The sequence below is a fragment of the Eretmochelys imbricata genome, chromosome 10 (assembly GCF_965152235.1).
Source record: "Eretmochelys imbricata isolate rEreImb1 chromosome 10, rEreImb1.hap1, whole genome shotgun sequence".
In the NCBI taxonomy this organism is placed as follows: Eukaryota; Metazoa; Chordata; order Testudines; family Cheloniidae; genus Eretmochelys; species Eretmochelys imbricata.
The window spans coordinates 32680519-32693345 of NC_135581.1; the positions used below are offsets into that span (position 1 = coordinate 32680519).

At 47.2% G+C, this 12827-nt stretch overlaps 1 protein-coding gene across 2 annotated transcripts in view; it reads right to left on the reverse strand.

Annotated features, from left to right (window-relative positions):
• The window catches only part of MGRN1 (mahogunin ring finger 1), a 108961-nt gene that overhangs the window by 77313 nt on the left and 18821 nt on the right, over positions 1-12827 (reverse strand). For both annotated transcript variants that reach the window (XM_077827657.1, XM_077827658.1), the window contains exons 2-3: positions 5778-5896; positions 4162-4250 (exon numbers count right to left, since the gene is read on the reverse strand). In XM_077827657.1, the coding sequence (XP_077683783.1) occupies positions 4162-4250; positions 5778-5896 (208 nt within the window). The remainder of the gene's footprint in view (positions 1-4161; positions 4251-5777; positions 5897-12827) is intronic.

Sequence of the window (12827 nt, forward strand, 5' to 3'; positions counted from 1 at the left end):
CCAGTGCCCTAACCACTGGGCTATCCTTCCTCCAGTGAGGGTAATTAACCATTGGAACAAAAGACCAAAGGAAGTAGTGGGTTATCCATCTCTTGATGTTCTCAAATCCAGACTGGCTGCCTTTCTGGAAGACGCTTTAGTCAAAAACAAGCTATTGGGTTCAACACAGGGGAACTGGGGTGCAATGTAATATGGCCTGTGATATCTAGATGATCCACTGGTCCCTTCTGATCCCTGCCCCAAGGAGCTTACTATCTGATTCCAGAAGTGATACAAGTGAGAGCAGTAAATGCCATGCTTAATGAAGGAAGGGGAGAACAGGACTGTGAGACCCCTAAAACAATCTGGGCCAAGTTAAGTGAAGTCACACAGGGATGAAATAGCCCTGCAGCTCCCTGTGCTGTCAATGCGAGATGCACAGGCAGTTTTGATTTTTTGCTGAGCACCTACAAGTTCCAGGGCTGCTTTGATCTGAGCCACACCCACCACAACATGGGTTCCTCTGTGTGTCTCTCTTCCTTGAAGTTCTCTCTTGGGAACAGCAGAAGTTTTACTTTCTCTCCCTTGGCCTGTCGGTTCGCAGCATGAGCTGGCCAACGAAGCAGGAGCGGAGTTACAGTAGTAGGGTGATGCGACAAAGCTGCAGGCCCCAATTACAAACAAGCAACTATTCTCCGCTAGCAAGTGCCAGGTAAATCGCTCTGGGCAGACTCCCAAGTGACAAAGTGGTATACTGCCTGCCTCCTCCAGCATCCCCATGTAGCCTCCCTTCGTCTCAGGCAAGATGTGGATAAATTGGAGAAAGTCCAGAGAAGAGCAACAAAAATGATTCAAGGACTAGAAAACACGACCTATGAGGGAAGATTGAAAAAATTGGGTTTGTTTAGTCTGGAAAAGAGAAGACTGAGAGGGGACATAACAGTTTTCAAGTACATAAAAGTTTGTTACAAGGAGGAGGGAGGAAAATTGTTCTCCTTAACCTCTGAGGATAGGACAAGAAGCAATGGGCTTAAATTGCAGCAAGGGCAGTTTAGGTTGGACATTAGGAAAAATTTCCTAACTGTCAGAGTGATTAAGCACTGGAATAAATTACCTAGGGAGGTTGTGTAATCTCCATCATGAGGGATTTTTAAGAGCAGGTTGGACAAACACCAGTCAGGGATGGGCTAGATAATACTTAGTCCTGCCTTGAGTGCAAGGGACTGGACTAGATGACCTCTCGAGGTCCCTTCCAGTTCTATGATAAGTCTGAAGAAAGCAGCAGCGGCAGAGGGCAACAAGATCCCACCACGAGATGGCCTCTTTCCACACACATAATGCATCTCAGGACTCAATCTCCCTCCAATAACTGGAGAGGACATCCAGGTTAGGAGCTGCTGACCAACGCTGGCTTCCTGACTTACTTTCAAACTTATTCACAGCACCAAGAGGAGAAAACTTCCTCAGCCATTTGACTCTCAGGACTTTATGTGGTGACAATTGGCTTGCAGCTGTTCGGTCTCCTATGGGGACTCACCAGCTGGCAGAGTTCCTACCAGGAACTCACAGTCACCTTCTGAAGTGGCAGGGCAGGAAGGAAGAGAGGTCACCTGACTCTGTTATATTCAACAGGAGAGCTCACCCCTGCCCCTTCTGAAGTTAACACAGGGGAGTCTGGTCCTGGCAGGAAATCAGGAATTTGCACAAGTTCTCAAAGATACAGAGATTCAGGCAGGAACATTAATGAGTGTGGAATTTCTCCCGGTGACCACCACAAATACTTCAGGTTTGGCAACACACTGAACTTTGCTCACCAGTCACAGCATGGCCGGGAGCCAGAGTGGAAGTTTCCTCACACCCTCCCCCAAAGCTCTCAACTGCAATCTAGAAGGATCACCTAGCCCTCCAGACAGGTGAGACTCCGGCTAACAATTTGGAGACAGGGAAAACCCAAGAGCTCATGGGAATTTTAGTCAGATCTCATCTTTCATCAAAAAGCGAGCCAAATTCAGCCTCATTTTACAGGGACAGGAGGGAGAGAAGAGGAGAATCTCCAGAGAACTAGGAACTGGCTGTTTTTCCATGTTCACAATCACGAAGAAACCCTTGCTGGAGAGGTCAGGGAGGGGCTTTTACAGGTTCCTAGGGAGAGGGGTTGAACTTCCACTCAGCACAGGCAGCACAGTGCAAACTGAGACCTTTCCCTTGTGAAAAAGGCTGCTAACCCTTAAGTGTTAAAGGATTCTTTAAGTGTCTGGGTCACTAGAACTCCTAAACATACTGATCTCAAGAGAAAATTAAACAGTGCAGCACTGACCGTGCTCTGGAGCTCACTCAGGACCAGTAAGACTGACTGCCATGTGAGAGGCCAACTCTTGAAAGCAGATAGTACCTGCATCTATGTGGGTTCATCGCTGTGGTATCACTGAGCACCTTACAAACAGCAATGCAGCCTCAACTCCCCCAGATGGCAGGTCAATTTCATTCTCCCCACTTGACAAATAGGGTAACTAAGTTGCAAAGCGGGGAGATGACTTGTCCATCAGCAGGCTAGTGACAGAGCTCAGATTAGCACTTACAAATTCCTGTACTAGCAGCAGGCCCTTTCACAGATATAAGATTCTACACATCTGAGAGCTGGTGTGTTGCTAACCTATGCTTCCTAGAGGACTAGGACACTGTTTACATAGCGAGTCCTGGCTTCAGAGGAAGCAGGAATTAAGGTGTTATCCCAATAGAGACAGACATACCCTTTGGCTAGAAGAGCCAAGAGCTCTTCGTAACATGGACATTTACCAACGCCCACTATCTGAGTGGGTGCTTCTTCCTTCTCCACCTGTCCAGCTCATTCTGAGACCATCACTTTGAGTTTTTGACCATTAAAAAAGACTAATCAGAGTTTTCAAAGAAAAACAAGGTTGATAAGTTTCAAATGCAGTTCTGGTTAATCTAGCCCCTTTTCTACCAAGAGAGACAAGGTGGGTGATGTAATTTCTTTTATTGGACCAACTGCTGGTGGTGAGACAGACAAACTTTCGAGCCACACGGAGCTCTTCTTCAGGGCTGGGAAAGGGACTCCCAGTGTCACAGCAAAATGCAAAGTGGAACAGAGTGTTTAGCATAAATAGTTAGCATATATCTTATGTTCTTATGGCCATTCAAGGTGGTCATAGGACAAAAAGAGAGGGTTAGTAGATTACAGATTGTTGTAATAAGTCATAAATCTGGTGTCTGTTCAGTCCATGATTGTCAGTGTCTAGCAAAGTAATAAATTTAAGCTCCCAGCAGCTACAACTACACTGCCATACACTTTATACCAAGGCACTCAAACCTTGCCCAGCCATGACCTGAAATTGGCAACTTGCCAGGAATGCACACATTTCCATAAAATGACAAACTGCACAGACCCTCCAGGGGCTGTATGAAATGCTCCATGCAGCTGCCAGGCTGCTCAGACTGTGTGCTGGGACCTAGATCTACCCCAAGGCTCTACACCTGTATTAAATAAGTACAGCTGCAGACTGATTGTTAAGACACTCCACAGCTACGTTTAATGCACAGACCTAACTCTAGCTACCACTGCATTTGATTTAAGTGCAGAGCAGTGAGATATAGACCTGTTAGCCTGGATGAGCTATCTCCCTACAAGTGTGGGATACAGTCACCTAAAGGTGTGTGAATCAAGTGGGACTACACTGTGTTTTAGCCAGCAAGAAAAATCTGAAACAGAGTTTTATTCAAAACTAATCAGTCCTCCTGGCCTGGCCCTTGCACCAAAAACAACTTCTAGCTTTGCAATCACAAAAGTTCAGAAAGAAATCTGTCTGCAGGAGTAGTGACATGACTAATATTTTCTATTTGTGTTAGCGTTCCTGAGTGAGACCCAAGTGTCACAGCTTCCTACAAGGCAGCGTTTGCTCTACTCAGCCTCTAGAGAAAGATGTCTCCCCAGTGCTGGTTGGAAATGCTGATTACCCAACTCTGGGGAAATAAATAACGGGAGTTATCTGAAAAGCCCTGGACAGCGTTGATTACATGTGAACCCTGAATATTCTGATAACCCTTGGGAGTGACACTGGAATAAGGACTTGTCACTTAGTGCACTGAAGAGAAGGCCATCAAATGTAAGTGTGTCCCACCCTTTGCCTTCAATACAACAAACAGTTTGGTCAGTAAAGGTACCTCACAAGACGTAGAGAGTCTTTGCGGATATTCACCAAACTTCTCAGTGTCTTCACAGGCTCGTGTGGGGCTGGTGTGACATAGGGAAACTAGAATGAGAGGCAAGAAGTTGCTTTGTTAACATACCATCTTGGGAATTAACACTTTAAGCAAGATGCAACCTAATACAAGAAACATCCACACTGCCCGAGATCATGCTCATGTCAACACTGGGCTGCAACCAACCACAGCTGGCACTAAACAGCAATCCCACTGGCAGGCTCAGTAGAGAGACTCAAGCTGAATAGGCTAGAGAGACTAATCAGTCCTCTCCAGCTCAGCAGCAGTCCCCACAGCAGAGTGTACACACACTGGCAGGACACAGTGCAGAGCCTGTCCTGAAGCTGCCCACGCTGTCCTTATGCAGCACTTTTCACCACAACCAGACATCTCTCTCAAATACCTCGCAGCTCATGCACATCTACTGTTAAATTGTCTGCCACAGGCAGGAGGCGGCACCTCTTCATGCTTGTGCTTTCTACTCCCCTCCTGGAAAGCCTGGTGTTTGTTTAGTCTAAAATAAATCTCCACCCTTGGTTTGAGAAGAAGGAATATAACGCTTTCCTAAGTGCTACAGCCTAGGCTTGGCCATCTTAGCTCTACTCCTGCTCAAAACAGCGAAGTCTGAGGAAAAGACGCACAGGGAAATCCAGGACCTAGACTACTGTCCTTGTTCGAGAGAGACCATTTTACTTTCTCTCCCAGTCAGAACCAATAGCCTCAGAGGTGCACACAAAGGGGAAAAGAAAAAGGTCTTGGACAGGGTCTTTCCCAGCAGGGAGTTGGCTGAAAGCCTGCACTGAATTTATCCCCAGGTCTAAAACCTCCCTGCAGGAGAATCCAGGAGGTCATAGCAGTGCAATAGGTTTACAAGTGACTGCAAGGTAACTATACGGGAATCAGAGTCTCAGACCCAGTGCTGACATCAGGTCAGAACTACTCAGCTCAGCAGTCTGCATTGAAGGGTAAAAAAAACCAATGGCAATTAGGCTATTGATATCAAGCCTGTTCGTAAGGCTTGGAAGCTTGTATAAAATGCAAATTTGAGAGTCAGGAGCGGTCACCCATGACAAACTGAATCATGCAGTACTGTTACTTCCTGTTCATACCAAAGCAATCACGAGATGGAAAAAATCTCTCTCCAGACAGAGCATTCTGCAATTCCGTATTGCTGTCCATGCCAGGATCTCAGAGCTCTTTACAGTCTTGTCAGACACCTGAGAGGTAGGCATGATGCCCATATTGCAAATTGGACAACAGAAGCAGAGAGAGGCAATGTGATTTGCCCAAAATCTGTGCTGCAGTGGGGCTGGATCGTGGCAGGATGTTCTCAAAATGGCATCCTCCATGTGGATGGGGGCATTATACCAGATGCCCACTCACAAATATACCACTGCCCAAGATCACACAGCAACTCACTGGCAGAGCCAGAAATGGAACATAGGGATATCCCAATCCCCTAGTACTGTGCGCCAGCTCCAAGACAATGCTCAGTCTCCTCCTGGGTAAGTATCGAAGCTGGGTTTCCTACTGACAGACACATACAGATGTGAAATTAACAGCACATGTGAACTTGCCTGAACGGGTCTGTTCCCCAGGAAGTTTAAATCCATGTTCTCCCCGAAGAGGTAACCCTCGGGATGTGGGGTATCAAACTTCTCACCTCCCATGAAAAAGTGACTTGCAAAGTAGTTTCCTGGAAAGAGAAAAAATTAACAAATTCATGTGAGATTCATTCCTGGAGCATGGCAGAAATGTGCAGTTTTTAGTTGGGGGGAAGGCGGCTGAGCGGGGGAGCATAAGACACAAACAAAAGACTTTTTTTTCAGGCAACAGCCATAAATCACAGCACCGCATTAAACAGCTCCTGGCAACACTGAATCATGCAGTCAGCGCCAACAGCACTGGGCAAGAAGCAGCAACCAGAACCCTACAGAAGACAAGTCACTGGACATTTTTCATAAAAATATGCTCTACTTCAAATGGGACTTCTATCAGGGAAATTCTCTGGCCTCTCTCATACAGGCAGGTAGATGTGAGGATCACAGTGGGGCCTCATGGCCTTGGAATCAATGTATTACAGGGTTGTTAACCCGATCGTAAATTTCTCCCCCAAGGAAGAAAGGAGGCAGATTCTTCACAACACTGCTGAATTCTGGGAATTATCCCACTTTCCATCCTCATTTTCAAGGTCCGCTATCTGCCTAGCCAATGAGGAACGGACACGTTTCCTTTCAGATCCCATGAATGTAGTTCCTCATACAGCCAGAGGAGTGACTGTGAAGCAATGCTTGGTTCTTCTCCCTTCCCCATGCCCCTAGGGTGAAAACACATTACAGATAGGGTGCTAGAGGAAACCCACACAGATGCTAGTCTTGATTAAACACAGACAGCTATAACTGTAAAAAACACAGACATCTGTAAGAGATAAACCCCAAGACTGAACACAACCTTTGCTCTGCGAGAGCCTCGCTACACGTTCATCTAATTCCATTTCAAGGGGATGCACTGAGGCGGCAAACGGTGTGAGACAAACTGGGTGCAAGGTCACTGGAACGCCTTCCTCCAGCAGTCACTGAATTACTCACAAATGCCACACACAATCTAGTCACTTGCAGAAAAGAGCTAGCCGCTTTGGGCAACTGCTGCTCTCAAATGCAGCCGTCACATGTTCACAGTGCAGAGAAGTGAGAGGTGGCACAGACCTATTAAGCCCCATCCGAGCTATCTTCCTGCAGTTTTGAAATGGGGCTTTTCCATGCCCACAATGAGAAAGGAAATGGGCCGAATATAGCTTCACTATCTTGGCTCGGTGCAATATACAGGAATTTTGGGCCCCTCAAAAGAGCACTACCTAGAGTGACTGCATCTGGAAAGTTATGGAGAGGACTGAGAAGAACCCATCTGGCTAGCAGCACTGGTGAGTTGCTCTCTAAAAACAAGAGGGGTTTCATGAAAGGTTTCTCCTTTTTCAATTATATTTGTTCCTTTGGCTCCAAGAAAGGCTTTTTTTTTTAACCCTGCACAGCTGGTACCACTTTAACGATGAGCTCCACACTGCTGAGCTCAGCTAACAAGCTCACAGGCCTCCAGATGTTTGTTTTAAAAACAAGCCTGCTCCCTGGATACACCAATCACAAGCTTCGCCTGGGTCCAGAATCTAGAGGGTACCAAGTCCACTGCAGCAGCATGGCAGTATTGAGGTATCCCAACCCACAGACTCCCCCAGGCAACTAGGAGCAAAAGGAAAAGCTATTCCCGTTACAAATCCAAGCCAGATTTTCTGCTCAATATAGCCACGGATGCATTGTGATATTTATGCTTATGTTGTGGTTTGTGAAAGCAGGATTTAGGAATCAATTTTATATTTTATGTAGGTCATGCAGGAGGATGTTTTGAGGCATTTGATCTGATTAACTCCAAGGAAAAGTCCTCTGCAAGAAATCTCAGAATTGCAGTGGCTGATTATCCTGGCTCAGTGTCAGATGGCTTGCTCTTGACTCTGGTTTGATATTCTATGAATGGGACGCGTTAACGGGATTATAGCTCTTCTCAATGAACCTGGATTTATGTGCAGTTCACATTAACATTACTGTACACAAATTCCCATATATTCAAAGGAGGTTGTATCCTTTAATAGCCTCATCAGAGCATCCATGGTACTTTTTCTCCCACAGGAACTCAAGGTGCTTTATAAACCATGGACCAACCCTGCATAGACCTACTCATGTGAGTAAGGTTTCCAGGAGCAGGCATTATCCCCACATGGATCACTTTGCCCACCACTGAAATGCAGCCCCAGCAGCTGTTTAAAAGAGCACAGCAATGCTGCGCTACGTTACGTTACAGTTCAGGATGAGAAGTGAAGCAGACTATCATAGCCAACTGGAACTGCAGGGGGGATTTTAGGAAGATGGAACAGAACTGGCCAACTGTAATCTGGCCAGGACATTGCAGCTAGTATTTTCACATTTCTGAGAAGTGGTATTAGTATCTTTAATGTCCACAAATGATTAGGATCTCGGTTTTCGTTCTCATCCAGAAAATGGCTCACCTAGCAACACAGCCACCCTCTAATTGCAAGCTAGAGCATCTGTTTGGTACTCAGTCAAGAATCTCTCCTCCACTATATTACATCCTGGAGCACCCAGGATTTTACCTAGGGCAGTGGTTCTCAACCGGTGGTTCACAGACCCCTGAGGGTCTGCAGACTGTCTAAGGGGTCCGTGAAAGGTTGTTGTTACCACAGAACAGTGGTTTTCAACCTGTGGTCATTGGGCCCCTGGAGGTCTGCAGACTATGTCTAAGATTTCCAAAGAGGTTCGCACCTCCATTCAGCATTTTTTAGGGGTCTGCAAACCAAAAAAGGCCGAGAACCACTGCCCTAAAGGCCTCTCATTCACAAGTATAGCCCAGGCCTGATCTCACGTAGCTTGCAAGATATCTGACAACATCACAGCCCTACCTCAGCTGGGTGTTGGAAGGATAATGAATGTGTGAGGCACTCAGTGCTCTGGAAAAGTCTATAAATAAACCTTGCCATACTGATGGTAGGCTGTATATGCCACCCAAAGCTGGGGAGGACTGCCAGGTCAAAATGTGAATTCTTGCTCTGCGGATGGCCCTTCTGCCTTAAAGTGCTAAGGGTCTGCCTTGAGCAAGAGGTGCATGGTACAGAGAACAGCCATTATGTGACCCCAAACACTATTTCCTCCTCTCTTCCCCTACGGCAACTGGTAGATGTAAGGGAGAGTGCACATGCACGTAAAGTGCTCATTGAAAGGCAGACATTCCAAGCAAGAAACACAGCACTGTGCAAGTCCTAGAGCGCATAGGGCAAGGGGTTTATAGGAGCTAAGAGGAAAAAAGCCAGAACAGCATCAGAAGCCCTTGGGGGTACTGGTAAAGACTTGGGGAAATGTACTAAATTAGTGCTAGATGGTTACCTAACAGGTCAAAGATGGCAGTGACCTGTGGTGACAGATTCATAATACAGTGTGCAATAGTTAGCAAAATATAAGCAGGTGGACACTTTTCACAAAGCGATCCCTCTATGTCTGACCTATCAGGCCTCATCTGCAAAGGAAACCAGCTCAACACTTTCAAAAGATGAGCCTGGGAGCTTAAATTCATAACTTTGCTAGACACTGTGACACTGCACCCCATAATGCTTTATAGAAATATGCTTATGAGTGTAAATATGACATAACCGGAATATGCTTTATGCTAGATTTGCCATGTAACATATCTCTGCAAAGGTTATAATCTACGGATATATTCATCCTATTTGTATGTATGTATCATTTTTGTATTCGAAGTTACGAATATTGGCTATGTACCTGTTTGATTTTAAGTAGCCTCAGTGAAGCATTTGGTCAGCTTCTTGAGAAAAGACTGTTCTCAGTAAGTGCCCAATCAAGAAACATGTAAGCTGACAATGAACTTTGAGAGACACCAATCCCCATCTGAGCTTTCCTGGGAATGTGGCATCGGCCTGTAAAGAACTGAGTCATGCACAGACATGTGACTTGCCCATGTGACTCCAAAACTCCATCTGGTAGCTGGATTCTGCACAGGAGAGGAGAAGGAATTTTCACCCACAAGAAATGGAGGGGTTTCCCCAGGGGCTAAATAAGCCCCTGGGGAAACCCCTCCATTTGGTCTTTAGCTGGCTCAAGAGATAGCCTCTCCACCCCAAAGAATGCCTGAAAGAAACTGAAACAAAGGACAGTAACTACAGGGACGTGAGTGACTACTGGACCCAGACTAGAAGGAGGCTAGTCTGTCAAAGAAGCTTATTGGAACATTTCTGAGGGTGAGATTTACCTGCATTTAGTTTCCTAATGTATCAGGCTTAGACTTGCGTGTTTTATTTTATTTTGTTTGGTAATTTACTTTGTTCTGTCTATTATTACTTGGAACCACTTAAATCCTACTTTCTGTGTTTAATAAAATCACTTTTTACTTATTAACCCAGAGTATGTATTAGTACCTGGGCGGGCAAACAGTTGTGCATCTCTATCAGTGTTATAGAGGGCGAACAATTTATGAGTGTACCCTGTATAAGCTTTATACAGGGTAAAACGGACTTATTTGGGGTTTGGACCCCATTGGGAGCTGGGTATCTGAGTGCTGGGAGACGAGCACTTCTTAAGCGGTTTTCAGTTAAGCCTGCAGCTTGTGGGGGACATGGCTGAGACTTGGATCTGTTTGCAGCAGGCAAGCGTGTCTGACTCAAACAAGGCCAGGTACTGAAGTCCCAAGCTGGCAGGATAAATTGGCTCAGAGGGAGTCTAGGCACATCAGGTGGCAGTCCCAAAGGGGTTTCTGTGATCCAACCCATCACACTAACAATCACGGTTTTAATAAAAACACAGGATTCATGGCTTATTACAACCACCTGTAAGCCACTAAACCGCATTTTTGTCCTATGACTACAGGGGTGTCAACGGGCCACTTCACCTTTATTGGTCCCTTAGAATGTGTGCTAAATACATATGCTAATCTATCTGTTCCAACTTGTATTTAGCTGTGACACACTTAGCCCTGGTCTACACTTCAGAATTACTTTGGTAGAACTGTCAATGAAGCGCTCCTTGCTGCTGTCCAGGTCTCCAGTATAAGGCTTCATGAGCCACAGGGGTAATGGGCAATGTTCCCTCTAATTTTTTACATCCATGTGCAGAATGAATTTTGTTATGTGCACCAATATGGAGGTGATGTGTGGCGGGGGGGGAGGCGAGGGATTCAGAGTGTGTGAGGGGCTCAGATATGGGGCAGAGAGTTGGGATGGGGGGGGGAGAGGGCTCTGAGATGGGGCCAGGGATGTGGGGTTCATGGTATTGAAGGGGGCTCAGGGTTGGGTGTGGGGGGTGATGGCTCTGGTTGGGGCCAGAGATCAGGGGTTCAGGGTGTGGGAGGGGGCTCAGGGCTGGGAGAGAGTGCTTGAGTGTGGGGAGGGTGCGGGCTCTGGGGTGGGGCCGGGGATGAGGGGTTTGGGGTGCAGGCTGCCCTGGGGCTGCGTCGGGGAGAGAGGACTCTGCCCAGCCTTCTCGCGCCACAAGAGCTCCGGGGACGGGGGAGAGGTGCCTTTCCCTGGCAGCTCCTCTCTCCTCTCCAGTCCAGGCCCCTGTGACTGCGCTGCGCAGCCCTTGATAGCCTGCTGCGTGGCTTAGGGGGAACTTAGGCACGGGGTAGGTTGGGTCTCCAAAGATCACGATTGGCATTTCAACATCCCCCATTGGAATCTTCCGGTCTGGAAAGAAAGTCCCTGCATGCAGCTTTCTATACAGGCCAGTGTTCCTGAAGATGCATGGGCCATGCACCCTCCCTGACCACCCCATGTTGATGTCAGTGAAAGGACCCTGGTGATCCTCCAGAGCCTGCAATACCATAGAAAAGTAGCCCTTTCTGTTGATGCACTCTGTCGCAAGGTGGTGTGGGGCCAAAATTGGGACATGCCTTCCATCTATCACCCCACCGCAATTAGGGAATCCCATTGCAGCAAAGCCATGCACTGTTTCCTGCACATTGCTCAGAGTCACAGTCCTTCGCAGCAGGAAGCAATTAATGGCCCTGCACAGTTGCATCACCGCAACCCCCATGGCGGACTTCCCGACTCCAGACTGATATGTGAGTGACCGGTAGCAGTCTAGAGTTGCCAGCTTCCACACAGCGATCGCCATGTGCTTTTCCCCTGTGAAGGAAGCTCTCAAACTGGTGTCCTTAGGCTGCAGGGCATGGATGAGCTCCACACAGAGTTCAAGGAAGGTGGCTTTCCGCATCCAAAAGTTCTGCAGCCACTGCTCCTCATCCCATACCTGCATCACAGTCCGATCCCACCACTTAGTGCTTGTTTCCCGAGTCCAATAGTGACGGTCCACCGTGTGCAGCTGCTCCCGTGAATGCCAACATCAGTCTTGAACTGTTTCTTTCCATGGCACACAGCAGGGCAGGCAGCACAGATTCTTGCTCAGATTCACAGCTCATGAAATACTGCAGGATCTGCAGCGCTGTGTTCTTAACACTCAGCACAAGACTGGAGAGCAGTGCAGGATCCCATGCTTTCAGGTAGAGACGGCGGGTGCACAGTTCACAGGGACAGTTGAAAAATGGCGCAAAACGAAGTCAGAAGCCCATGGAATGACGAGACACAGAAAACTGCAGCATGGGGCAGTGAGCCTTCCCCCATGATGCACCGTGATCCATTCCCAGAACTCCTAGTGGCAGAAGGTGGTGAGTTGCACAGTGGGGTAGCTACCCATGGTGCACCGCTCTCTCTGTCGGTGTGAAAGCACAAACTGGGGACGTGCTCCACTGACACAAGAAGTGTCGTGTGAACGTGCACAAGCGATGTAATTACAGCAGTTTATGATCATCAACGTAACTCACGTCAACTTAACTCTGTAGCACAGACATGGTCTAAATTTAAACCTCTACTACCAATGACAAGCTGCTCAACCACAGTCACAGCTGACTTTTGAAGCTTGCCCAAAATAAAGAGAACACAAAACTCTTTATAAAAAGTCCTTACCCTGTTTAACTAGCACCTCAGATTCATAGAACAGGGAGAACTGGGAGGGGGGGAAATCCAACTGAGTTTTCCCTGCTCATGCTTTGTTTGCTTC